Raw genomic sequence first — 25,949 nt, 5'->3', positions numbered from 1 at the left:
AGTTGCATTTTAATGGGGGCTTTTCACGAGCAGCTGGGCTGGTGGGATCGGCCTGCTTCAAAATCACTTTCCGTTGCTTGGTGGAAAGAGAGGGAAGAGCAGAGTGTCCCAGAGGCCAAGGGTCAAAGGTGAGATGTAAATGGCCCCGGTCCACTTTGCGCGCACTCGAGCTTTAGAATTTAGGAAAAACAAGTCAAAGGCAAAAACACAATCAAACGTAAATACTGCGGATGCTGGAAATCTGAAATAAAAAACAGAAAATGCTGGAAACACTCAGCAGGTCGGTCAGCATCTGTGGAGAGATCAGCCAGGACCTAAATGAATGGCGGTACAGGTTCGAGGGGCTGAATGGCCTCCCCCTGCTCCTGTGTTCCGAGAAGTGACAAGTTTTAGTTTCGAGTATCGCCCTTGATCAGGACCCAGCATTAACTTGTCACTTTCTCTTCGCAGATGCTCTGCCTGTCTAGCTCAATTGCTAAATTTAAATCTGAGATAGATAGCTTTTTGTCAACCAAAGGTATTAAGGGATATGGGCCAAAGGCAGGTATATGGAGTTAGATCACAGATCAGCCATGATGTTATCGAATGGCGGAGCAGGCACGAGGGGCTGAATGGCCTACTCCTGTTCCTATGTCTTGCTGAGTGTTTCCAGCAATCTCATCTTTTTTTTACAAAAAAGCGATTCCTTGATTCTAGTCTTGAAACACAGCATTTCCCAACAGGAGAGCTGGTGTAGTGGAGAGCACCTTTGTCGAGCGTAAGACTCCTGCTGTCTGTTGTTGCAGGTGATATTAGAAATGACATTTACGTCACTCTGGTCCAAGGAGAGTTCGATAAGGGAAAGAAAAAAACCCCAAAGAACGTGGAGGTGGCGATGGCAGTGTATGACGAGGACGGTAATCGGATCGAGGTACGGAGAGAACGTTCTAGACTTCTCAATCCACTGTCCCCCCTCCCCCCTCCCCGGATATTTTTCCTCATCCTTCCACAGCTCCGCTTTCCAGGGGGATTATCCTGACTGCCCACGAGAGTGAAAATATGGGAAGAAAACCAGGCAGGATGAAACTGCGGAAACACGATAGCGCCCGCTGTGAGCCAGAGCTGCGGTACGTGCTCCGCCGCCCCCAGGTAGCACGGGACGAGTCCGCACTCTCCGATCCACGCCTGGCTCGGTGCCGCACTGAGCAAGGTCACGCCCAATTCCCCGCACAGAGGCAGGATCGATCTGCAGACTGCTCTCGTGTACCTCACCCCCCCCCTCAAACAGAGACTGACAGTGGGTGAAACAGCCAGGGGGCCCTGGCCGCAGTTCACCTGAATCAATGGACGGAAACCACTTTAAAAAGTCGGAGCTTTGCTCTTGGAAAATAAAAGTTTCCTGGCTCGATTGGTTTTAGCCTCTGCAAAGTGAGGTCAGAAGTGCCTCCGTGTCGCTGTGACAACCAAATAAACAATCTTATTACAGGGTTTACAGATTACCCAACTTTATCCACAATTTCTTAGCAAGAAATGAGGGGAAAATTTAGCAAAGATGTTGCCATTCTCTCCCCGACTGTAAGTGATGGAATGTGTGGGGGATACCTGCAGTTTAAGTTGTGATAAGTCTGTGGCCCACTGGACGGTGTGTAACGACATGTCATCAGCTTCGAAGCAGTTGCTTCAGCTTGCTTGAAGCTGTTGCTCAGTTTTCTCGAACGGTGGAAGGAGCTTTGCTCTCGCCTCTAACCCGACTGTAACTAACCTGGGAGGGCTTGGTGCCGACACTGATTGACAAAAGTGCCCCCCTGCCTCCATTTAACCGTCTCACTGCCATTCTTCCGACAGAAAGCGATATTTCCTGGAGCAGGTTACGAGGGAATATCTGAGTACAAGTCAGTCATCTACTACCAAGTGAAACAGCCCTTCTGGTACGAAACAGTTAAGGTGGGTTTTTTTTTGGTTCCAAACATTGTTGCTTGCTGCTGTAAAATTATAGGCAACATTGCAAAGCCCCCACAATGGTAAAGAGGGGAAATGTCTGGAAAGTTCCAGCTCAGTGATAGCACTCTTGCCTCTGAGTCAGAAGGTCATGGGTTCAAGCCCCTCTCCAGAGACTTAAGCACATAATCGAGGCTGACACTCCGAGTGCAGTACTGAGGGAGTGCTGCACTGTCGGAGGTGCTGTCTCTCGGATGATACATTAACTGAGGCCTCCTCTGCCCTCTCAGGTGGACCTAAAAGAGCCCATGGCCACTATTCCAAGAAGAACAAGGGAGTTGTTCTGGCGTGGCCTGGTGTCCTGGCCAATATTTATCCCTCTACCAACATCACTAAAACAGATGATCTGGTCATTATCAGTTTGTGGGAGCTTGCTGTGCACAAATTGGCTGCCATGTTTCCTACAGTACAACACTTCAAAAGTACTTCTTGGGCTGTAAAGCACTTTGGGATGTCCTGAGGCCGTGAAAGGCGCTGGAGAAATGAAATTCTTTCCTCTTTCCATCCCGTCTGTGCTGATGTCAGGCGGTTGGGATGTTACAATTGGTTTCGGTGCCCCTGGGCTTGGAGAAGGGAAGAGGAAGAAACGCCCTGGGATCCTGCTGTCGATTATTATCCAGTGTTTGTGGATGTCGAGTGAGGACGGGGGGGTGTCAGGTTTGCCTGTGATGCCCCTACACAGCTGTTTTTGGCCAAGCCACAATCACTGTCTGCCCCCAGACATGGAGAATGGTGACGAGGGTGAGGTACCGACTGGCCCCACTCCCTGTAGACAGCACCCCATCACATAGTGCCTCAGGACAGTGGGGAGGGACGTGGGGCGGGCATGGAGGGGGCGAAGAAACCCAAGCTCAGCGATCCTCCTTGTTTCTCTTTCCCTTGCAGGTGGCGATTCCGATCGAAGATGTTCACCGCTGTCATTTACGGTTCACGTTTCGACACAGATCTTCACAGGAGTGTAAGTTATAAACTTACAGGAATTGTTTCAGCATGCTGCAGGTCGTTGAAGGCAGCACCAAATAAAAAATGCCATCAATCTAAATTTTCTTAACAATTTTTCCAGGGTCTTTTTCCTCCCTTTCTCTCTCCGGTGTGGCTCTCGTAGAGTCAAACACAAACCGCAAATAAGAGGGGGTAGACGGGACAAAGTATCGGGGCTGTAACAAATATAATTCATTCGCCAACCCACCTGGTTGATTCATGGTTTGAGGGAGCTAATGATAAAGCAGGTTTGCTGGTGAGCTTACCTTAGAGGGATCAGTTGGTAAATGCAGCACTTAGTGTGGTTTTAACCACAGAAACCGGGAAGGTGACAGGTTGCCTCCCTGTTCTGTGCCGAGCTGTCTGGTCACAGTCAGGCTCCAGGTGTTGGGAGCTCCTCTCTCGGTCTCTCTAAGGAGCGGCAATCCAGTGACTCCTGCTGCATGCCGGACGGAATCAGGATCAGGCTCAGCTGCGGTGACTCCTGCTGTCGAATAGCCTGCTTCAGGAAAAAAAAGGAGACAGCTGGGGAGATGGAGAATTTTTTTTGACGCGGCGAGTTGTTATGATCTGGAACGCGCTGCCTGAAAGGGCGGTGGAAGCAGATTTAATAGTAACTTTCAAAAGGGAATTGGATCAATACTTGAAGGGGGAAAAATTTGCAGGGGCTATGGGGAACGAGCAGGGACGAATTGGATAGCTCTTTCAAAGAGCCAGCACAGGCATGATGGGCCGAATGGCCTCCTTCTGTGCTCCATGATTAGGGTGTGATCCTCTTTTTGGTGTTCAGCTGTTCAAAGTGAAGGGGCGCCCATTCCAAATGGGAGAATGGAGGGAACATAGGAACAGGAGGAGGCCATTCAGCCCCTCGAGTCCGTTCTGACATTTCATGAGATCATGGCTGATCTGTATCTTAACTCCATCTACTCGCCTTGGTTCCGTAGCCCTTAATACCCTTGCCCAACAAAAATCTATCAATCTCAGTCTTGAAATGTTCAATTGACCCCCAGTCTCAACAGCTTTTCGGGGGAGAGAGTTCCACGGGGGGTGATGTGTCGTGCAAGAGAAAATAACTTTCAAAAAGGAAACGTGAAAGAAAAACTGAAATAATAAATGATTTAAAAACACACAAAGACGCAGAGGTAAGGTTTGCTCCCTCGGCCTTTGTGGAGCCTGTCCCTTTTACAAATTGCCTGTTTCTGTACCTGCAGCAAAAGATAAGTCTGAGAAGCTCTTTGGAATGGCGTTCGTGAAGTTAATGAAGGCGGACGGCACCACGTTACGTGACGGGAAGCACGACTTAATCGTCTTTAAGGTGGGCAGGTGAAGAATGGCGACTTGTGGAGGTGCAAGTGTCTGGGTGTGTGTGCCTCTTTGTGTCTGGGTGTGTGTGCCTCTTTGTGTCTGGGTGTGTGCGCCTCTTTGTGTCTGTGTGTGTGTGCCTCTTTGTGTGTGTGCCTCTTTGTGTCTGGGTGTGTGCGCCTCTTTGTGTCTGGGTGTGTGTGCCTCTTTGTGTCTGGGTGTGTGTGCCTCTTTGTGTCTGGGTGTGTGCGCCTCTTTGTGTCTGGGTGTGTGTGCCTCTTTGTGTCTGTGTGTGTGCGCCTCTTTGTGTCTGGGTGTGTGCGCCTCTTTGTGTCTGGGTGTGTGCGCCTCTTTGTGTCTGTGTGTGTGTGCCTCTTTGTGTCTGGGTGTGTGCGCCTCTTTGTGTCTGGGTGTGTGCGCCTCTTTTTGTCTGGGTGTGTGCGCCTCTTTGTGTCTGGGTGTGTGCGCCTCTTTGTGTCTGGGTGTGTGCGCCTCTTTGTGTCTGGGTGTGTGCGCCTCTTTGTGTCTGGGTGTGTGCGCCTCTTTGTGTCTGTGTGTGTGTGCCTCTTTGTGTCTGTGTGTGTGTGCCTCTTTGTGTCTGGGTGTGTGTGCCTCTTTGTGTCTGGGTGTGTGCGCCTCTTTGTGTCTGTGTGTGTGTGCCTCTTTGTGTGTGTGCCTCTTTGTGTCTGGGTGTGTGCGCCTCTTTGTGTCTGGGTGTGTGTGCCTCTTTGTGTCTGGGTGTGTGTGCCTCTTTGTGTCTGGGTGTGTGCGCCTCTTTGTGTCTGGGTGTGTGCGCCTCTTTGTGTCTGGGTGTGTGCGCCTCTTTGTGTCTGGGTGTGTGCGCCTCTTTGTGTCTGTGTGTGTGTGCCTCTTTGTGTGTGTGCCTCTTTGTGTCTGGGTGTGTGCGCCTCTTTGTGTCTGGGTGTGTGTGCCTCTTTGTGTCTGGGTGTGTGTGCCTCTTTGTGTCTGGGTGAGTGTGCCTCTTTGTGTCTGTGTGTGTGCGCCTCTTTGTGTCTGGGTGTGTGCGCCTCTTTGTGTCTGGGTGTGTGCGCCTCTTTGTGTCTGGGTGTGTGTGCCTCTTTGTGTCTGTGTGTGTGTGCCTCTTTGTGTCTGTGTGTGTGCGCCTCTTTGTGTCTGGGTGTGTGTGCCTCTTTGTGTCTGGGTGTGTGCGCCTCTTTGTGTCTGGGTGTGTGTGCCTCTTTGTGTCTGGGTGTGTGCGCCTCTTTGTGTCTGTGTGTGTGTGCCTCTTTGTGTGTGTGCCTCTTTGTGTCTGGGTGTGTGCGCCTCTTTGTGTCTGGGTGTGTGTGCCTCTTTGTGTCTGGGTGTGTGTGCCTCTTTGTGTCTGGGTGTGTGTGCCTCTTTGTGTCTGGGTGTGTGTGCCTCTTTGTGTCTGTGTGTGTGTGCCTCTTTGTGTCTGTGTGTGTGTGCCTCTTTGTGTCTGGGTGTGTGTGCCTCTTTGTGTCTGGGTGTGTGCGCCTCTTTGTGTCTGGGTGTGTGCGCCTCTTTGTGTCTGGGTGTGTGCGCCTCTTTGTGTCTGGGTGTGTGCGCCTCTTTGTGTCTGGGTGTGTGCGCCTCTTTGTGTCTGGGTGTGTGCGCCTCTTTGTGTCTGGGTGTGTGCGCCTCTTTGTGTCTGGGTGTGTGCGCCTCTTTGTGTCTGGGTGTGTGTGCCTCTTTGTGTCTGGGTGTGTGTGCCTCTTTGTGTCTGTGTGTGTGTGCCTCTTTGTGTCTGTGTGTGTGTGCCTCTTTGTGTCTGGGTGTGTGTGCCTCTTTGTGTCTGGGTGTGTGCGCCTCTTTGTGTCTGGGTGTGTGTGCCTCTTTGTGTCTGGGTGTGTGTGCCTCTTTGTGTCTGGGTGTGTGCGCCTCTTTGTGTCTGGGTGTGTGCGCCTCTTTGTGTCTGGGTGTGTGCGCCTCTTTGTGTCTGGGTGTGTGCGCCTCTTTGTGTCTGGGTGTGTGCGCCTCTTTGTGTCTGGGTGTGTGCGCCTCTTTGTGTCTGGGTGTGTGCGCCTCTTTGTGTCTGGGTGTGTGCGCCTCTTTGTGTCTGTGCGTACTTGTGAACACGGCTCCCACCACACCGTTAGGGTGCGGGAGTCCCTCCCTCCCAGCCAGCGCCCCCGCGTTAATGACGGTCAAGAAAAAAAACGTTCCCCCCTAAAAAAAAGCTATCAGCTGTAAATTTGATTCATCAACAGGGAGACACGAAGAAAGCTGAAGACGCCAAGTGTTACCTGACTCAAGCTGGGACTAAGGAGGAGCAGGAGGCGAGGGAGAGTCAGCTTGGGAAAGGATTGCACCACTCTGCCAGCTTGTCGGTCATCAAAGACAGTTTTCAGATTTCAACTCTCGTCTGTTCTACAAAACTCACCCAAAACGGTAGGTTCCAAACAAATAGAGAGCGGAGTGGCCAATGGAGACGACTGTTATTGTACAGTTGAGTTTGAACTGGACTAAAATCCCTTCACTCTCTTCCATTGATGTGCCTGAATTCCCACTGTAAAGAGCTCCCTCTACTGAAAGAATGTGATATTTCCATCCAGTGCTGGATGAGCCGAAATTTCCTCCAACTAAATATTGGGAAGACTGAAGCCATTGTCATTGGTCTCCCGCAACAATCTCCGTTCCCTGGCCACCGACTCCATCCCTCTCCCTGGACACTATCTGAGGCTGAACCAGACCGTTTGCAACCTTGGTGTCCTATTTGACCCTGAGATGAGCTTCTGACCCCATATTCTCTCCATCACCAAGATCGCCTACATTCACCTTCTTAACATCGCTCGTCCCCACCCCTGCCTCAGACCGTCTGCGGCCGACATCCTCATCCATGCCTTTGTTACTTACAGGCTCGAATATTCCAATGTTCTCTTGGCCGGCCGCTCATCTTCCATCCAAAACTCTGTTGCCCGTATTGTAGCACGTACCAAGTCCCTTTCACCCATCGCCCCTGTGCTCGCTGACCTACATTGGCTCCCGGTCCAGCAACATCTTGATTTTAAAATTCTCATCCTCTGGTTCAAATCCCTCCGTGGCCTCGCCTCTCCCTATCTCCGTAACCTCCTCCAGCCCTACAACCCTCCGAGATCTTGCGCTCCTCCAACTCTGGCCTTTTGTGCATTCCCCACTTCCTTCACCCCATCATTGGCCATCAAGGCCCTCAGCTCTGGAATTACCTGGACAAACCTCTCCATAAAGTGGAAGTCAAAGATCCCATGGCACTATTCGAAGAAGAGCAGGGGAGTTCTCCCCAGTGTCCTGACCAACATTTATCCCTCCACCAACATCAATAAAAAACAGGCTATATGGTCATATATCTCATTGCTCTTTGTGGGATCTTGCTGTGCGTGCAAATTGGCTGCCATGTTTCCTACATTAAACTTTAAAAGTACTTAATTGGCTGAAAAGCGCTTTGGAACATCCTAAGGTCGTGAAAGGCACTACGTAAATGCAAGTTCTTTCTTTCCCTGACAATTTTGTGTGAATTGTGTTCACAGTTGACCTGTTGGGTCTGTTAAACTGGCGGTCCAGTCACCAGAGCGTTGAGCAAAACCTCAAACGGTTAATGGAAGTGGATGGGAGCGAGATTGTGAAAGTAAGTGCCTGGGGGGACACATGCCCACTTCAAACTGTCCTTGTCTCGCTCAGGTCTCTAGTGACGTACTTGCTGCACAGCTGATAGAAAAATAACAAGTGCTGTCTTCAGCCAAATGGTCGTGAGATTGGCAAAGGGACGGGAGTCAACTGTGATGGTCAATGGAGGCAAAACACAATCATCAGAAATCTATTGTTCAACTTGGAATGTTGTTGTTCTGTGTAATTTTTAAAAATTATTTTGATATTGTGACTTTTTACCTTTTGTGTTTTGTCTTTCTGTTGCCACCGCATCCTTTAAAGAGAGTGTGAGATCACCACTTTTGTAAATTAGGGGAAAAAAATACAACTGACTACATCAACTTTTAGTTTTTCTTTGTATATAGTTCTGTTAAGTTTTTTCAATATTTTGGTTAGATCATTTGGTGTTGGTGAGATCACCGAGCGAACTGTCGGGGGGGGGGAAGGAGGGGGTCGAGCAGCGCACCCCACCTTTTAAAGGGGTACGGTGGATGAAGCTTCGCAGGGCTCCTGTCTCTGAGGGCATTGTCCGTTCACTCAAACTCAGTTTGGGTTCGGAAACTCCCAGCCAGATGCCCTGATGCCGCCATTGGAGCTTGGCTCATCTTGACACATCTCCCTGCTCCCGGTTGCTTTAGTTGGCAACTGAGCCACGGCCTTTCCACATAGCTCCAGGAAATGTCAGGGTCGCTGTCTCTCTGCTCCGTGCTGAGTGAGCTGATCCCAGCTGGGGCTATATTTGATCACAACTGAGCCAGGGAGCAGAATTAAATCAGCCAACGCTCCCCACTCCTGGTTGCTGTTCAGCGACTCCAAAGTGTGGACGTTAGGTAGAGAGAGCATTGGGCTCACTGTCTAGGCTCACACACCAAGAACGGGCACTGAGTCGAGGTATCAGAGGACAGCCCTCGGTGCCCAGAGAAGTTTACTCAGCACCGCCAGAAGAGGAAAGGAGAAACTAATTTTAAAAATCCTCGCGCAATTAGAAATGAGTGCTATTTCTTCACCTTCTGTGTATGACTGACATTTCCTGTGCACTGATCATTCCCCCCGTCCTCCCCTTCTCCCAGTTCCTGCAGGATACACTCGACGCACTCTTCAACATAATGATGGAGACGTCAGAAAGTGAAACCTATGACTTTCTCGTCTTCGATGCTCTGGTAAGAGAACCTTTCAGACAGATTTTTCCTGCCTGTTGATTGAGGTCTCTGTTAACTGGTGAATGTCTCTGTTTAAAATAAAGCACAGTGTTGATTTAAAACTGCAGGATTTTATAAACCACCATTTGTCATGTATTTAGTGAGTCTGCAAGACACGAAGACCTCTATAGAAAGGGGGCATGGGTGGAGCGGAGAGTTAGAGACTGGCCTTTCCTCTCTGGACACCTTTTGCCAAGTCCAATTGAACATGGACAAACAGAGGGGAGAGGGGCTGGATCATTCGAGTTGTGGTGTATGCTTTGCTGCTTATGAAAATTAATTAAAAACTTCACTAATACCTCTGCCTCATGAGATATGGAAGCAAATGAACAAAATATTTCACCAGAGGTCCCAGTAACCAGTCAAAACTAGAAATGATCGTTCACTGAAATATAAAACTTTACCCCCTCTCTGTCTGTCTCGTGTCAGTCCGTGGCTCAGTGGGTAGCATTCTCACCTCTCGAGTCAAAAGCTCATGGGTTTGAGCCCCACTCCAGAGACTTGAGCACACAATCTCGGCTGACACTCCCAGTGCAGTACTGAGGGAGTGCTGCACTGTCGGAGATGCCGCCTTTCGGATGAGACGTTAAACCAAGGCCACGTCTGCCCTCTCGGGTGGATGTAAAAGATCCCATAGCACTAATCGAAGAAGAGCGGGGGAGTTCTCCCCGGTGTCCTGGCCAATATTTATCCCTCAACCAACATCACAAAAATTCAGGTGGTCTGGTCATTATCACATTGCTGCTTGTGGGATCTTGCTGTGCGCAAATTGACTGCCACCTTTGCTACATTACAACAGTGACAACACTTCAAAAAGTACTTCACTGGCTGTAAAGTGCTTTGGGATGACCTGAGGTTGCAAAAGGCGCTACAGAAATGCAAATTCATTCTTTCTTTATCGTACTTTTGACCATTTTTAACAAACCAATTAGGTCGCATCTTTTGCAACCTGTGACTACATTAAGTATTCAGGTACGGTGCGGGTTAAATGCAAAGTAAAACCCTCTCTACTCCGCTCCAACAATGTGCCTCACTGTTGTAATGTAGCAAAGGTGGCAGCCAATTTGCGCACAGCAAGATCACACAATACTCCCCACTGCACCAGCGATGTCCACACCAGGCATCTTGTATCCCCTCAATCCTGAGTGAGATTGCCAGTTTTTTTTTGCTGTGGACTCATGCCCATTGCAGACGTGGTTGAAACCGCCCAAACCCTTTCAAGTAGGACCTTTTATAGCTTGGAGACAAAGGAGATTTTCACCTGAACCCAGATCCAAGAGGTGAAAGGCTATTATCCAAAGCCCTGCCCCATGAACGTCTGGAGCTGAAAATGAATGGGTTGCTTAATAGGCTCTCTTTCCCTGTGGAACGTTTCTGCATCATGTTTCCCAGTAAATTACAGTCCTAACTGCTTCTTTCCCTGTTGTCCAGGTCTTTATCATTTCCCTGATCGGAGACATAAAGTTCCAGCACTTCAATCCTGTCTTGGAAACGTACATTATCAATCATTTCAGTGCTACGCTTGCTTATGTGTGAGTATAGAGCACAGTAAATCCAGGGCTTGGGGGAAACACTGAGAATGATTAATGTCTCCTCGCAGGATCCCTCTTGACGGCTCAGTTGGTAAATGCAATGCCAAGTGGGTGGCACTGAGCCCAGGTTCGCACTGAGTTACCAGCTCGCAATTGGAGCACTTCAGTGAGGCTACAGAGGGGAAATCAGCCAGAGATCCCGCTACTGATTGCTATGCGGTGACTCCCATTGGAAATTCTTTATGAGGACATCAAGTTGGGCCTTGGCTACGAGACCCTCCATTGATGATTAGTCTGCCAACACTCACTAAAGGTACAGAATGGCCTTTTGTGTGAGCTACCAGAGGACTGCTGGGCCTCCAAGGAGCCATATCCCAACAAGTCAAGACCTTCATGAAAGGAGGGGAGATATCCCCTTGTGTGAACCTGACCTGACAGCAGTGAGTTACAGGCAGATACCAGGAGTTCACTGATTATATCGTTCTGAAGAGTGTCCGATTTTTTAAAAATTGAGTTTTCACCTGCAAAGAAAGCAGTTCAACGCGTATTTGTGCAGTTTCTCATCTTTCATTAATACTGAACTTTGTTGATGAAATGGTTGACTTTGATATTTTTTTTCGACATCCTTGCAGGAAACTGGCTAAAGTGCTGAATTACTATGTCGCAAATGCTGAAGATTCAAAGAAAACGGACTTACTTTTCGCTGCATTAAAAGCACTGAAATATGTCTTCAGATTCATAATCCAATCAAGGAAATTGTACTTGAGGTAAGACATTCCACTCATGGCCACCTAACTCTTGGACTTTGAAACTGGGAGTCCATTCAGACTCTGGGTTCCAATTTTGGGAAGTCAAGTATTGGATTTGAGCAGTTTTGTATTGTACACACTGTGTGAAGATGATTGAAGAATAGGCTCCTCTTCCTGTAACCTTATTGTGTTGAAATTAAGACTCATCTCAGCATCTTCTGCGGTAACCCATTCCTCACACAAGTTGCTGTTCATCACGTGTAGACATCTGCTGCTGAAACCCTCAGCCATGCCTCCAGACTCAACCATTCCAATGTTCTCCTGGCTGGTCTCCCATCTTCCACCCTCCATAAACTTCAGCTCATCCAAAACTCTGCTGTCAGTATCCTAACTTGCACCAAGTCCTGTTCTCCCATCATCCCCTGTGTTCACTGACCCACATTGGCTCCCGGTCTGGGAATGCCTCAATTTTAAAATTATCACCCTTGTTTTCAAATCCCTCCATGGCCTCACCACCCTCCCTATCTCTGTAACCTCCTCCAGTCCTATGAGATCTCTGCGCTCCTCCAATTCTGGCCTCTTGAGCATCCCCAATTTCCTTCGCTCCACCATTGGCGGCCATGCCTTCAGCTGCCTAGGCCCTAAGCTCTGGAATCCCCTCCCTAAACCTCTCCGCCTCTCTATCTCTCTCTCTATCTCTTCCTTTAAGACGCTCCTTACAATCTACCTCTTTGACCAAGCTTTTGGTCACCTGTCCTAATATCTCCTTATGTGGCTCAGTGTCATATTTTGTCTGATAATCGCTCCTGTGAAGCTCCTTGGGACATCTTACCATGTTAAAGGCGCTATATAAATGCAAGTCATTGTTGTAGACAGTAAGTGTGAGCAAGTAGTTTAACTGGAGGGGCTTTACAAACAAACTCAATCCTTTCCTCCATATGTGTGCACCTTCCAGCAGGGATTACTAGATAGTGATCTCAACTGGGCATTGAAATCAGTGACAGCGCTCCGACTGTGGCCCAGGTTGAGATCAGCTGACTTACGTCAGATGCGGGATCGACCCTGAGACCTTTATCACTCAGTTCCGTCCTGGGCGGTACAGTACAGTTACCAATTCAGTCACCATTTCATTCCAGTTCACGACTTGTGCTGTCAGTTAGTGGTTTTAGAGGAGGGGTTAACAGACCAGAGCAGACATCCAAAGAGCCCAGGTTAATGGGGACTCTTTTCTATGTTTTTGATTGTAGGATTTATGGGACTGAGGAAGATGACAATGAGTTTTACGAGTCGATCCGACAGTTGTTTCTGTCATTTAACTCTCTAATGGACAGGCCTTTGGAGGAATCTGTGAAAATTAAGGTTTGTGGTTGGCTGGTGACTGATGATACTGCAGCAAGATTTTACTCAGGGATTGAATCACTCGCACATCCCACTCTCCCATCAATCTTCAACCATGGTTTTGAAAAGCTTTTCAACTTTTCTTTTGTGAATTTTATGCTTAAGGTGAGGGACATTAGTGCTGGGAAAGGAAGATTTTCCATTTCAGGCATCCAGTGTCAGCATTAAACACTCCCAGGGCAGGTACAGCACGGGTTAGATACAGAGTAAAGCTCCCTCTACACTGTCCCATCAAACACTCCCAGGGCAGGTACAGCATGGGTTAGATACAGAGTAAAGCTCCCTCTACACTGTCCCATCAAACACTCCCAGGGCAGGTACAGCACGGGTTAGATACAGAGTAAAGCTCCCTCTACACTGTCCCATCAAACACTCTCAGGGCAGGTACAGCACGGGTTAGATACAGAGTAAAGCTCCCTCTACACTGTCCCATCAAACACTCCCAGGGCAGGTACAGCACGGGTTAGATAGAGTAAAGCTCCCTCTACACTGTCCCATCAAACACTCCCAGGGCAGGTACAGCACGGGTTAGATACAGAGCAAAGCTCCCTCTACACTGTCCCATCAAACACTCCCAGGGCAGGTACAGCACGGGTTAGATACAGAGTAAAGCTCCCTCTACACTGTCCCATCAAACACTCCCAGGGCAGGTACAGCACGGGTTAGATACAGAGCAAAGCTCCCTCTACACTGTCCCATCAAACACTCCCAGGGCAGGTACAGCACGGGTTAGATACAGAGTAAAGCTCCCTCTACACTGTCCCATCAAACACTCCCAGGGCAGGTACAGCACGGGTTAGATACAGAGTAAAGCTCCCTCTACACTGTCCCATCAAACACTCCCAGGACAGGTACAGCACACAGAGTAAAGCTCTTTCTCTAACCTGCTCCAAAAATGTGCCTGAGCCCCACCTCAGAAGCTGCCCCCTATTGCATCAGTTTTCAGGTCCCAATTTAAACTCATCCTTGTGATGCCGTGTAGTAAGATTGTCGGTTACAGGACGTTCTGTGCTGTGATCTCATGCCTGTGAGGAACTCAGTTGAGACTGGCTCAGCTTCTAAATTTGTTACAGCCAGTGTAACGAGGAAATTCCATTGCATCGGCTGTACCTCCGTCCGTGAGCCTGGGCAGTGGGTGTGAGCGGGAGACTCGATGGTGATGGGGATTATAGTGGAGCCCACTCCTGTCCTCACCCAAAATCACCACACATGAGCATCTCTCAGCAGCAGTGGATGGGTAATGAACAGCTGTGTTTAATTTAACCCTCCTCCCACAAGAGGTGCTGAAGCCAGATGTCGTGTCTCAACTTGGTACAGATGTGGGACCTTCCGACTCTGTACGGCTCAGTTCTACACTAAGACAGTGCATTTACCAGGGGTGTTGGCAGAGCAGTGTCCCACTCAGTCCCTGGTTTGTTTGGAGAGGGTGCAATTGCATTGTGACTGGGATCGGGAATTATTCTCGGTGAAGCTGAACAGAGATCTGTATTTTTAATGTTATTCTCTTGTCCTCAGGGAGCTGCTTTAAAGTATCTACCAACCATCGTCAACCATGTGATGTTGGTGTTTGACCCAGTAGAACTCAGGTAACTCCCATTGGCAATGGGTCGCACACCAGGTTCCACAAACATGGCACACACGTCACACACCCGTGTCACACGTGTAACACACCCGTGTCACATACCTGTCACACCCGTCTTAGACACGTCACACATCCGTGTCACACACCCGTCTTACACACGTCACACATCCGTGTCACACACCTGTCTAACATATGTCACACACCCACGTCACACACACATCACACACTCGTCTTACACACCCGTATTGTGTACAATTTTCTCCTGCCCTTTCCTGCAGGCCCCGACTCTTGCTGGGGTTCAGTTGCGCAGGCCACCAGCTGTCACCCAGCAACCTGCCCAATTGGCCAATCATAATGTCCGAGCCTAGACAGTGAGCGGCAGGCTATTTTACTGTGGGGGCCTTCGCAGTCTAACCCAATCCTGTCCCACCTGTGGGAAGATTTTCACTGAGCAGTGAAATTATAAACAGATTCTTTATGATTCTATGATTTTTATGAATGGGGTTTTTGGTTCAGTTACACATAGTGACCAAACACAAGCATTACCAGCAGGGGTCGCTGGATAGCATTCAGGAGTGGGAGCTCTGGCTGATTTTTTTTCCCCGTCTTTCGCCCAGGAGCATGGTGACTAACTGTAACGCACCAACTGTCCCCCTCCCATCAACTGACTGAGTACGAGTACACACTGGGGGTCAAATCTGGGACCTCCTGCTCCTGGAAACAGGCCATGCATTTTGAAACCAGTAGTTCAGAGTGAGCTACAGCACATTGTACACACTTTACTCCCTACACTGACTGACCCGTAAATAAGGCTACCTTCAGTTGACTCTCCTTCACTGACACGTCCTTGTTTGTTTCCCTGTGCAGTGTTCTGTTTACCAAGTTCATCCAGAGTATTCCTGACAACCAGTTAGTGCGGCAAAAACTCAACTGTATGTGTAAGATAGTGGAGAGCGAGCTATTCAAACAGCCAGGTGAGTGAAGCAGCATTCCCAGGATCAAACCCACGCCCCCCGACCGAACCCAGCGCTCCCCGACCGATCCCAGCGCTCCCTGACCGATCCCAGCGCTCCCTGACCGATCCCAGCGCTCCCCGACCGATCCCAGCGCTCCCTGACCGATCCCAGCGCTCCCTGACCGATCCCAGCGCTCCCCGACTGATCCCAGCGCTCCCTGACCGATCCCAGCGCTCCCCGACCGATCCCAGCGTTCCCCCGACCGATCCCAGCGCTCCCCGACCGATCCCAGCGTTCCCCCACCGATCCCAGCGTTCCCCCGACCGATCCCAGCGTTCCCCGACTGATCCCAGTGCCCGCCGACCGATCCCAGCGTTCCCCCGACCGATCCCAGCGTTCCCCCGACCGATCCCAGCGTTCCCCCTGACCGGTCCCAGCGTTCCCCCGACCGATCCCAGCGTTCCCCCTGACCGATCCCAGCGCTCCCCGACCGATCCCAGCGTTCCCCCTGACCGATCCCAGCGCTCCCCGACCGATCCCAGCGTTCCCCCTGACCGATCCCAGCGCTCCCCGACCGATCCCAGCGTTCCCCCTGACCGATCCCAGCGCTCCCTGACCGATCCCAGCGTTCCCCCGACCGATCCCAGCGTTCCCCCGACCGATCCCAGCGTTCCCCCTGACCGATCCCAGCGTTCCCCCTGACCGATCCCAGCGCCCGCCGACCGATCCCAGTGCCCGCCGACCGATCCCAGCGTTCCCCCGACCGATCCCAGCGTTCCCCCGACCGATCCCAGCGCTCCCCGACTGATCCCAGCGTTCCCCCTGACCGATCCCAGCGCTCCCCGACTGATCCCAGCGTTCCCCCGACCGATCCCAGCGCTCCCCGACCGATCCCAGCGTTCCCTGACCGATCCCAGCGTTCCCCCGACCGATCCCAGCGTTCCCCCGACCGATCCCAGCGCTCCCTGACCGATCCCAGCGTTCCCCCGACCGATCCCAGCACTCCCCGACCGATCCCAGCGCCCGCCGACCGAACCCAGCGTTCCCCCTGACCGATCCCAGCGCCCGCCGACCGAACCCAGCGCTCCCTCGTCCGATCCCAGCGCCCGCCGACCGAACCCAGCGTTCCCCCTGACCGATCCCAGCGCCCGCCGACCGAACCCAGCGTTCCCCCTGACCGATCCCAGCGCCCGCCGACCGAACCCAGCGTTCCCCCTGACCGATCCCAGCGCTCCCTCGTCCGATCCCAGCGCCCGCCGACCGAACCCAGCGTTCCCCCTGACCGATCCCAGCGCCCGCCGACCGAACCCAGCGTTCCCCCTGACCGATCCCAGCGCTCCCCCGACCGATCCCAGCGCTCCCCCGACCGATCCCAGCGCTCCCCCGACCGATCCCAGTGCCCCCCGACCGATCCCAGTGCCCCCGACCGATCCCAGTGCCCCCCGACCGATCCCAGTGCCCCCCGACCGATCCCAGCGTTCCCCCGACCGAACCCAGCGTTCCCCCCGACCGATCCCAGCGCTCCCCGACTGATCCCAGCGCTCCCCGACTGATCCCAGCACTCCCTGACCGATCCCAGCGCTCCCCGACTGATCCCAGCGCTCCCCCGACCGATCCCAGCGTTCCCCCCGACCGATCCCAGCGTTCCCCCGACAGATCCCAGCGCTCCCCGACTGATCCCAGCGTTCCCCCCGACAGATCCCAGCGCTCCCCGACTGATCCCAGCGTTCCCCCGACCGATCCCAGCGCCCCCTGAGTGACATGACGCAGAGACACGGCAGTGACACAGAGTGGTGATAACCACAATCCAGACAAAAACCAGCTCCCCTTCACCTGTGTCCTGCAGCACCACAGTTGCCCCATGTGGCTCTGGGCCTCCACTCACGGTCTGCCTGGTTACGGGATGTTGACTGAGGTGAGATTCAGTGCTGTTCCTTCTCTTTTTCTTGCTCTCCAGGAAAAGGAAAGCAGGAGTACAATACAAGGAGGTAGGGTTATCCCAGCTTCCACATCAGTGAAACAGTGTCTCAAACTCAAACAAAAGACCAAACTAGGCCAATGGTTCTATAGAGTTACTCTGTCTTACTGTCAGGAGCTAAACCGTTGGATCCTGGAGAGATTGGTGTTAAGTAGCAGCTTTTTTTATTATTCGTTCATGGGATATGGGCATCGCTGGCGGGGCCGGCATTTATTGCCCATCCCTAATTGCCCTTGAGAAGGTGGTGGTGAGCCGCCTTCTTGAACCGCTGCAGTCCGTGTGGTGAAGGTTCTCCCACAGTGCTGTTAGGAAGGGAGTTCCAGGATTTTGGGTGGTGGATGGGGTGCCAATCAAGCGGGCTGCTTTGTCCTGGATGGTGTCGAGTGTTGTTGGAGCTGCACTCATCCAGACAAGTGGAGAGTATTCCATCACACTCCTGACTTGTGCCTTGTAGATGGTGGAAAGGCTTTGGGGAGTCAGGAGGTGAGTCACTTGCCGCAGAATACCCAGCCTCTGACCTGCTCTTATAGCCACAGTATTTATATGGCTGGTCCAGTTAAGTTTCTGGTCAATGGTGACCCCCAGGATGTTGATGGTGGGGCATTCGGCGATGGTAAGGCCATTGAATGTCAAGGGGAGGTGGTCAGACTCTCTCTTGTTGGAGATGGTCATTGCCTGGCACTTGTCTGGAGCGAATGTTACTTGCCACTTATCAGCCCAAGCCTGGATGTTGTCCAGGTCTTGCTGCATGCGGGCTCGGACTGCTTCATTATTTGAGGGGTTACGAATGGAACTGAACACTGTGCAATCATCAGCGAACATCCCCATTTCTGACCTTATGATGGAGGGAAGGTCATTGATGAAGCAGCTGAAGATGGTTGGGCCGAGGACACTGCCCTGAGGAACTCCTGCAGCAATGCCCTGGGGCTGAGATGATTGGCCTCCAATAACCACTACCATCTTCCTTTGTGTTAGTGTGACTCCAGTCACTGGACAGTTTTCCCCCCTGATTCCCATTGACTTCAATTTTACTCGGGCTCCTTGGTGCCACACTCGGTCAAATGCTGCCTTGATGTCAAGGGCAGTCACTCTCACCTCACCTCTGGAATTCAGCTCTTTTGTCCATGTTTGGACCAAGGCTGTAATGAGGTCTGGAGCCGAGTGGTCCTGGCGGACCCCAAACTGAGCATCGGTGAGCAGGTTGTTGGTGAGTAAGTGCCGCTAGATAGCACTTGATAGCACCACCGATAGCTTGTTTCAGTTGCGTGTTTTCCAACAATTGATTTCTCCGTGTTGCTGCACAGAATGCAGGGATATCCTTCTCCCGCTCATGATCGATCAGCTGAGCGGTCAACTGGACGACAATTCCAACAAGCCGGATCACGAGGCCTGTGCGCATTTACTCAGCAGTGTGCTGGAGGTTCTGGACAGGAATGACATTGTGAGTATGACATTATCCGGTCCCCGACTCTCCTCGGTGTGAAGGAAAAGAAGCAAGAAAGTGAAACTTTACAGTCTGAAGCGGAGGAGGTTAAGGAAGGCCGGGTGGGTTGGGGGGGGCGTCATCTCATCGGGGTGCATAAAATGTTAAATGGGACGGAGAAGGAACCCAGAATATCACTTCAAAGTAAGTCAGTAAAGTCGGACCGCAGAATATGAATTTAGAGCAGATGTTGGGACAAAGTGCTTTACTCAGAGTGAGAGATATTTGGAACAATCTGCCACGCAAAGGCCCAGAGACAAGAGACTGAGGTTCATCAAAATACAGTTAGACGCCATGAGGGGGGAGTTCCGTACGAGAGGGCTCGGCCTTTGTGGGTCGAGCAGCCGTTTCTGACCCCTGACTATTCTTATGTTCTTGCATCTTCGTAGGTTTGCCCTGATGAATATATCCTTCACCCTCTCCCCCTCCAAGAATTGGGCCTCAGGACATTCTTTCTCCCCAGTTCGCTGAGGCCAGCTGTGGGGGTCCAAACTACTGGCTGGCTGGGATCAGTCAACTTAGCGCAGATCAAAGTACAGTCCCCACCACTTACACCGTCCCCGCTTATCCCGGCCAGCAGCCTGGATCAGACAAATGGCGCTAACCGTTTGCCACTGGGGTCAATTACAGAAAGCACCCCATTAAGCACACTGACTGTTTCAAACTGCAGTCCGCATTTAAACCGCAGCAACACAGGCGTCAAGGCGTGCCTTTAAATGTTATTCCTGATGTGAAAATTTCAAGTACTAATGGCTGCTGAAGGAGAAATAGTTATTTCTTAAAGAATTAACAATGTTTCATAGTGCGTATTTGTAGAAATGGGCTCCCCTCTGGTCATTTTTCAGCAAGTTTCTCCTGAATTCCCTATTAGATTTATTGGTGACTATCTAATATTTACGGCCCCTAGTTTTGGGTCTCCCCCCACCACAAGCAGAAACATCTTCTCTACATCTACCCCTTCATAATTTTAAAGACCTGTATTAGTGGGGACTGTAAACGAAATGTTTTTACCAGATTGGGCACCGTGTATCGGGGGTGGGCGGGTGAGGTGTGGGTGTGGGTGTGATGATTGGTGTCAGAGGGCAGTCGGTTAGGAATTTACTGCTTGGTGCCTCCTGTTACAGGGACCGCACCAGACGCACATTCAGCTGATAATGGAGAGGCTGCTGAGGAGGATAAACCGGACGGTGATTGGAATGAACCGTCAGTCCGGCCTGATCGTAAGTTACTCTTACTGTTTCGTTCTGTGGTTCACTTTCAGCAGTAAAACACGAAGCACGAGGGTTTCACCTAATTTCACACCAATCGTGCCAATGTTCTTGACCATTCGTAGCACAAAGTCACGTCGTTTGTACAAAAAAATGTTACTCCCCGTTCAGAACCCCTTTTGATGATGGAGCCCTCCACATGGACCTGCTCTAAAGAGGGGTTTGGAGTTTCCCTGTCAGGTCGCCTTTCAAAGACAAATTGAGTCTTTTATTTTGCTGCCTCCTTTTTGGCCCACTTTGGACCAGGTGGTTACTGCTGATGACGTCACTGGGAGTACTGGCTTGAAGGAGCCTAAATGTGAGATAATTGAATTAAGAGTAATAAACAGACAAGCCTGAACATTGGGATGATTGGGGATAACTTTGTAAGCTTCCTCGGGAAACCAACTCAGGCACTCGTTGTGAAAACCATGCTTTAAAATCAACCTCTTTGATAAGGGGACTCGAGTCTGAAACTCCTTCTAGGAAAGGGATCCCTGAAGGTAAAACTCCTGCAAACAAGTTCCTCAGTAGGCAGACTCCCTCTTTAAAAGGAATCCTCAATGAAAAGACTCCCTTTATGATTGAGCTCCTGACGGGGAGACTCCCCTTGTGCAAAGCCTTCTTCCTGGTGAGTGTGATGTGATGCTGTCAACTTGTACGTTTGTAGATCAGAGAAACTAATGCTTGTTGTCAAAGATCAGATTCTTGGTTTCCTGCACCAAGGTCTGGCTGTAGAGGGTGACCCAATCCCAGGTTTGCCCCAATCCCACCTTTCCCACTGGATGTGGGGGAATGAATCAAGGGATGCCCTCCCCTTTCATATTCCCTCACTCCCTAGAAGAAGCTCCCAGTCCTTTGACACTAAGTGTTCTGGCTCATATATGAAGATTGGCCACTTGGAGACCAGTCCGTGGAATCTGTACCCCCCGCAGCAAAAAGGAAAAAGAGGATTACCCCTTAGTTTTTCCAAAATGGTGACTCCCTCTGTGCCTTCGCCCCACAGGTTCAATTTGTAGCCTGTATGATTGCAATACTGAAACAGATGGAGGATTACCATTACACCCATTATATCAACACCTTCAAGACCAGGCATGACATCATTGTAAGTAAAATCCTTCTTCAACTCATTCTCCTTGGAAATTTTCACAGTTATGGTGGGATTTGACAAAATTGATCTCGTGATGTGGAGATGCCGGTGATGGACTGGGGTGGACAAATGTAAGGAGGCGCACAACACCAGGTCATAGTCCAACAGCTTTATTTGAAATCACAAGCTTTCGGAGCTTTGCTCCTTCGTCAGGTGAGTGAAGAGTTACATAAAGGCACAGCATATATAGTCAGAGAACAATGCCTGGTGATTACAGATAATCTTTCTAACTGTCCGTTATCACACCTCGGCAATCAAATGCTGTGATTATCTCTCTGCCGAGGTGTGATAAAGGGCAGTTGGAAAGATTATCTGTAATCACCAGGCATTGTTCTCTGACTATATATGCTGTGCCTTTATGTAACTCTTCACTCACCTGACGAAGGAGCAAAGCTCCGAAAGCTTGTGATTTCAAATAAAGCTGTTGGACTATAACCGGGTGCTGTGCGACTCCTTAAAATTGATCTCAACTGTGGTGAAGAATTTAAACACCGAGGCGGGGTGGGGGGGGCAGTGGGCAGGAGTTTATAAATGAGGAGGTTCGAAGTGAGATGGGAATCCAGGCAGAAGCTCTTCACCCAAAGGGCAATAAGAGTTCTGGAATATGAGTCATTGAACTGGACAGTATGAGGCAACAATGAGAAGAAAGTAACATTCGCATTTACAAAGCGCCTTATCACGTCATCAAGACATTTAAGATAATTGGCAAAACAAAAGAGGAGAGATGAGTAATTTTTTTACGCAGCGAGTTGTTATGATCTGGAATGCACTGCCTGAGGTGTGAGCGTTTGCCCTCCCAGTCAGTCCGCACTGGAAGACCAGATTCATGCCATGCTAAAGGTGATGGTCGGTCCACTGCAATGGGATTGGATATTAGACCCAAAGAATATTGATGGCCTTATGTTCTTGCCTTGCCTCTGGAGACAAGCACAGTGACACAAAGGGGGCGATGTTGATGCTGCTGATGGCACTAAGGCACACCTCATGAGAAGGGTTTTTGAGGGGACACTAAGTACAGCCTGAGCACCAATTTTCTAGGCACTATCACAAGAATGCAACCACTTTTACCTGAGGGTGGAAAATTGATTTCAGTTCCTTTGCTTCTTTCCCAGGACTTCCTGATGGAGACGTTCATTATGTTCAAGGATCTCATTGGGAAAAATGTTTATCCGTCAGACTGGATGGTGATGAACATGGTGCAGAACGGGTAGGGATGTTCCCAAGTGAGAAAGGAGAAGGTGCAGGGTGTGATCCAGGACATTGGTCCAAAGCCTCAGAGCTTGTTCATGGTGGGCTTTCCCAAATGGTGTCTACAAACCAGCACCTCTGACCAAACCTTCTGCAAGAGACCTCTCCCAGGGCACAGTGGGAGCAAGACCATACCCCTGTGCTTTTCTGGCCTTCATTAAACTTCATTCGTTTTGCTTAAAACAGAATTTTCCTTGTGGTTTACGCCAGAATCTGTAGGATACCTAAATACTCCTCAGTAACGAGTCCTTCATAGCTTTTTTGTTCTCCTGAAAGTGAATGCTGGGTTCAGTTCCACAGATCTCATCTGGTATCTTAGCTATTCCTGATCAATATCCTGTGTGTGAGCGTGTGTGTATGATTTGAGTGTGTGAGAGCGTGTATGTGTGATTTGAGTGTGTGAGAGCGTGTATGTGTGATTTGTGTGTGTGAGAGCGTGTATGTGTGATTTGTGTGTGTGAGAGCGTGTATGTGTGATTTGTGTGTGTGAGAGTGCTTGTGTATGTGATTTTTGCATGTGAATGTGTTTGTGAGCGTGCTTGTGTGTGTGAGCACGTGTGTGAGAGCGGGCTTGTATGTGCGCACGCTTTTGTGTGTGTGTGCGCGTGCAGACTTTCTGCGAAGACAGGAACTTGTTGATCTGTGGTGCGTCCCACAGTTGCTGGCCCTCAACGCTCCCTGTCTGAGCTCCCACGTGAAGAATGGAAACTTGGCAGAAGTACTGGAGTACTGCTGGGAATGTGTGGAACTGTACCCCAGGAAGGAATGAGTGCCTTCAGGAGAGGGAAGGAGTGGAAATTGGTGAAGAAACAAACAGAGTTTCTACCCCCTTCCCCATTTAAATGCCCCTTTACACCCTTGTATTTAGTAACCAATTTGCTATTGACTAGATTTGTTCTTTCGTGACTGGTTTGCTGGGGTTGAGCCTGAATTGGCACTGGACAGTCCATTCATTATTGGGTTAGACAGCTTGTTAACAAGTCAATACCTGATTATTAAGATGTGTTGATAGAGAGCAGGTGCTTACCATGTTGTTGAGTCATGAATCCTTGGGAAGAGTCACCGCCCTGAATCAGCAGTGATTCCTCAATCATTCCTGAAACCTCAGTCATTCCATTTTCTTGGGTTCCATCCAGCTGTTGGAAAATCCCAAAGTTTCCCGATACTCCAACACAACGATGACGATGTTGAAAGGAGTCTGGAAAGAATTATATTTATTGAGCCAGATTTAATCAGCTTGTTAAAGAAAGTGGTACAACTGATCCAGAATAAGCAGGGTCGATGTAAAGCCGAGCGTTGGCCAACGACACTGATTATTTGATGCTGTGACTGTGCTGGGATTATCCATTCACACAAAAAAAAAATAGAATGAATTCCATGAATACAATGGAATTTTCTCCAATCGATCGCTGCTTACCTGTTGAAATTACCTTAACCAAAACTATCTCTATGGCCCAGGAGGGCTGACCCAGGGACCGATGAGTTTTATGCTGGTGGAAAAAAGAATGTCTCAAAGTTAAATTGCAATGTTTGGGATTACTGAGTCTCAGTGCCACTGACTGATGCAAAACACAAGGATAACTCAGTGCTCTATACAGCCGCACTGCGCTGAGATTCCTGATACGTTTGAATTAAACTTTTGGCCATTTTTTTTTAACATTAACTTTTAACATTCGCTCTTTAATTTAATGAAATTTGGATTTTTTTTTTGCGATGGGCAGGTATTTTTTGGACTGTGCACGGGGAGTTTGATCAGTGAGGCAGCTGGTCATCGATCCCTGGTGTGCTACTCAAACTGCTGCTACACCACCCAAAATATCTTCCTACGAAAAGTTAGACTTTGGACGCGGTGACCGTTTGGGGACCTGGTCTCGTCGATCATGACACATAAATTCCACTGTACGTTAAGGATCCAAGGCGGGTAAATGGAGTTAAGATACAGATCAGCCATGATCTCACTGAATGGCAGAACAGGCTCGAGGGGCTGAATGGCCTCCTCCTGTTCCTATCTACATCTAAAACTGAGGCTGAGGGGTGATTTAATTGAGGTGTACAAAATTATGAGGGGCCTTGATAGAGAGGATAGGAAGGACCTGTTTCCCTTAGCAGAGAGGTCAATAACCAGGGGATGTAGATCTAAAGTAATTGGCAGAAGGATTAGAGGGGAGCTGAGGAAAGGTTTTTTTCACCCAGAGGGTGGTGGGGGTCTGGAACTCACTGCCTGAAAGGGTGATAGAGGCAGAAACCCTCATCACATTTAAAAAGTATCTGGATGTGCACCTGAAGTGCAGTAACCTACAGGGCTACGGACCAAGTGCTGGAAAGTGGGATTCGGCTGGGAGGCTCATTTTCGGCCGGCGCAGACATGATGGGCCGAATGGCCTCCTTCTGTGCCGTAAATTTTCTATGATTCTATAAAACCCTCTCTAAATAATAGTGCTACTTTAGGAGACAGTCCAACATAAATGAGTCGGCACTATTACTTCCAGCTACACCAAGGCTGACTTCCAGATGTGGGTCTGCAAGGGCCTGCTGGCAGTAAGCATTTCTTGATGCTGGGGCTGCCGTTTGTTTCTAGCCAGCAGTGTGTTGAGCCCTCGTGCCACCTGTACGGGCCAGTGTATTATATTCCTGCCCTGCACACGCCTTTTCCCCAACCTAGGGGGTGATCTGCAGATTTTTTTAAAATCCCAAAGTTGTAAATGCACAATCTGAATAAAGTTGAACGTGCCATTGTTCTCAGCGAGGCTGTTGGTGCAACCAGGCCTGCAAGATAAAGCCGGCTTCCACCAGCCTCACCACACCATCCGTTCCACGGCATAAATGCGCCATTGATTCACTCCCGCTGGTTTGGCCGATTTGACTTTGGATTATTCCACTGCTGTCTCTCTCTCACAACCACGCCTTTGGAAGGATGTCTAGGCCTTGGAGAGGGTGCGGAGGAGATTTACCAGAATGGTACCAGGGATGAGGGACTTCAGTTATGTGGAGAGACAGGAGAAAGCTGGGGTTGTTCTCCTTACAGCAGAGAAGGTTAAGGGGAGATTTAATCGAGGTGTTCAAAATCATGAGTGGTAAATAAGGAGAAACTATTTCCATTGGCAGGAGGGTCGGTAACCAGAGGACACAGATTTAAGATAATCGGCAAAAGAACCAGAGGGGGGAGATGAGGAGAATTTTTTTTACGCAGCAAGTTGTTATGATCTGGAATGCGCTGCCTGAAAGGGCGGTGGAAGCAGATTCAATAATAACTTTCAAAAGGGAATTGGATAAATACTTGAAAAGGAAAAATTTGCAGGGCCCTGGGGAAAGAGCAAGGGAGTGGGACTAATTGGATAGCTCTTTCAAAGAGCCGGCACAGGCACGATGGGCTGAATGGCCTCCCCCTATGCTGTAAGATTCTATGATTCGAACTGAAATTTTGGAGACAGCAAAGGGCCACTGGCATCACCAGACAAAATCTCCTGATATTGATCCTGAACCATTTAAAATTTGCTTTTACAAACCTCCACTGCCAGCTGACTGCGTGCCAGCACCCAGATGGTCTTCAATTGTAAGGATGTC

At 49.9% G+C, this 25,949-nt stretch overlaps 1 protein-coding gene across 2 annotated transcripts in view; it reads left to right on the top strand.

The window, feature by feature from the left end:
* The window catches only part of dock5 (dedicator of cytokinesis 5), a 158,312-nt gene that overhangs the window by 97,011 nt on the left and 35,352 nt on the right, over window positions 1-25,949 (top strand). For both annotated transcript variants that reach the window (XM_068001334.1, XM_068001335.1), the window contains 16 exons: window positions 786-910; window positions 1,825-1,923; window positions 2,863-2,935; window positions 4,170-4,273; window positions 6,450-6,630; window positions 7,746-7,843; window positions 8,934-9,023; window positions 10,494-10,594; window positions 11,227-11,361; window positions 12,591-12,702; window positions 14,257-14,327; window positions 15,191-15,297; window positions 18,562-18,698; window positions 19,865-19,960; window positions 20,994-21,092; window positions 22,250-22,344. In XM_068001334.1, the coding sequence (XP_067857435.1) occupies window positions 786-910; window positions 1,825-1,923; window positions 2,863-2,935; window positions 4,170-4,273; window positions 6,450-6,630; window positions 7,746-7,843; window positions 8,934-9,023; window positions 10,494-10,594; window positions 11,227-11,361; window positions 12,591-12,702; window positions 14,257-14,327; window positions 15,191-15,297; window positions 18,562-18,698; window positions 19,865-19,960; window positions 20,994-21,092; window positions 22,250-22,344 (1,723 nt within the window). The remainder of the gene's footprint in view (window positions 1-785; window positions 911-1,824; window positions 1,924-2,862; window positions 2,936-4,169; window positions 4,274-6,449; window positions 6,631-7,745; window positions 7,844-8,933; window positions 9,024-10,493; window positions 10,595-11,226; window positions 11,362-12,590; window positions 12,703-14,256; window positions 14,328-15,190; window positions 15,298-18,561; window positions 18,699-19,864; window positions 19,961-20,993; window positions 21,093-22,249; window positions 22,345-25,949) is intronic.

The sequence above is a fragment of the Heptranchias perlo genome, chromosome 20 (genome assembly GCF_035084215.1).
Source record: "Heptranchias perlo isolate sHepPer1 chromosome 20, sHepPer1.hap1, whole genome shotgun sequence".
Lineage (NCBI taxonomy): Eukaryota > Metazoa > Chordata > Chondrichthyes > Hexanchiformes > Hexanchidae > Heptranchias > Heptranchias perlo.
This window is presented reverse-complemented; position numbering and strand designations above follow the sequence as displayed.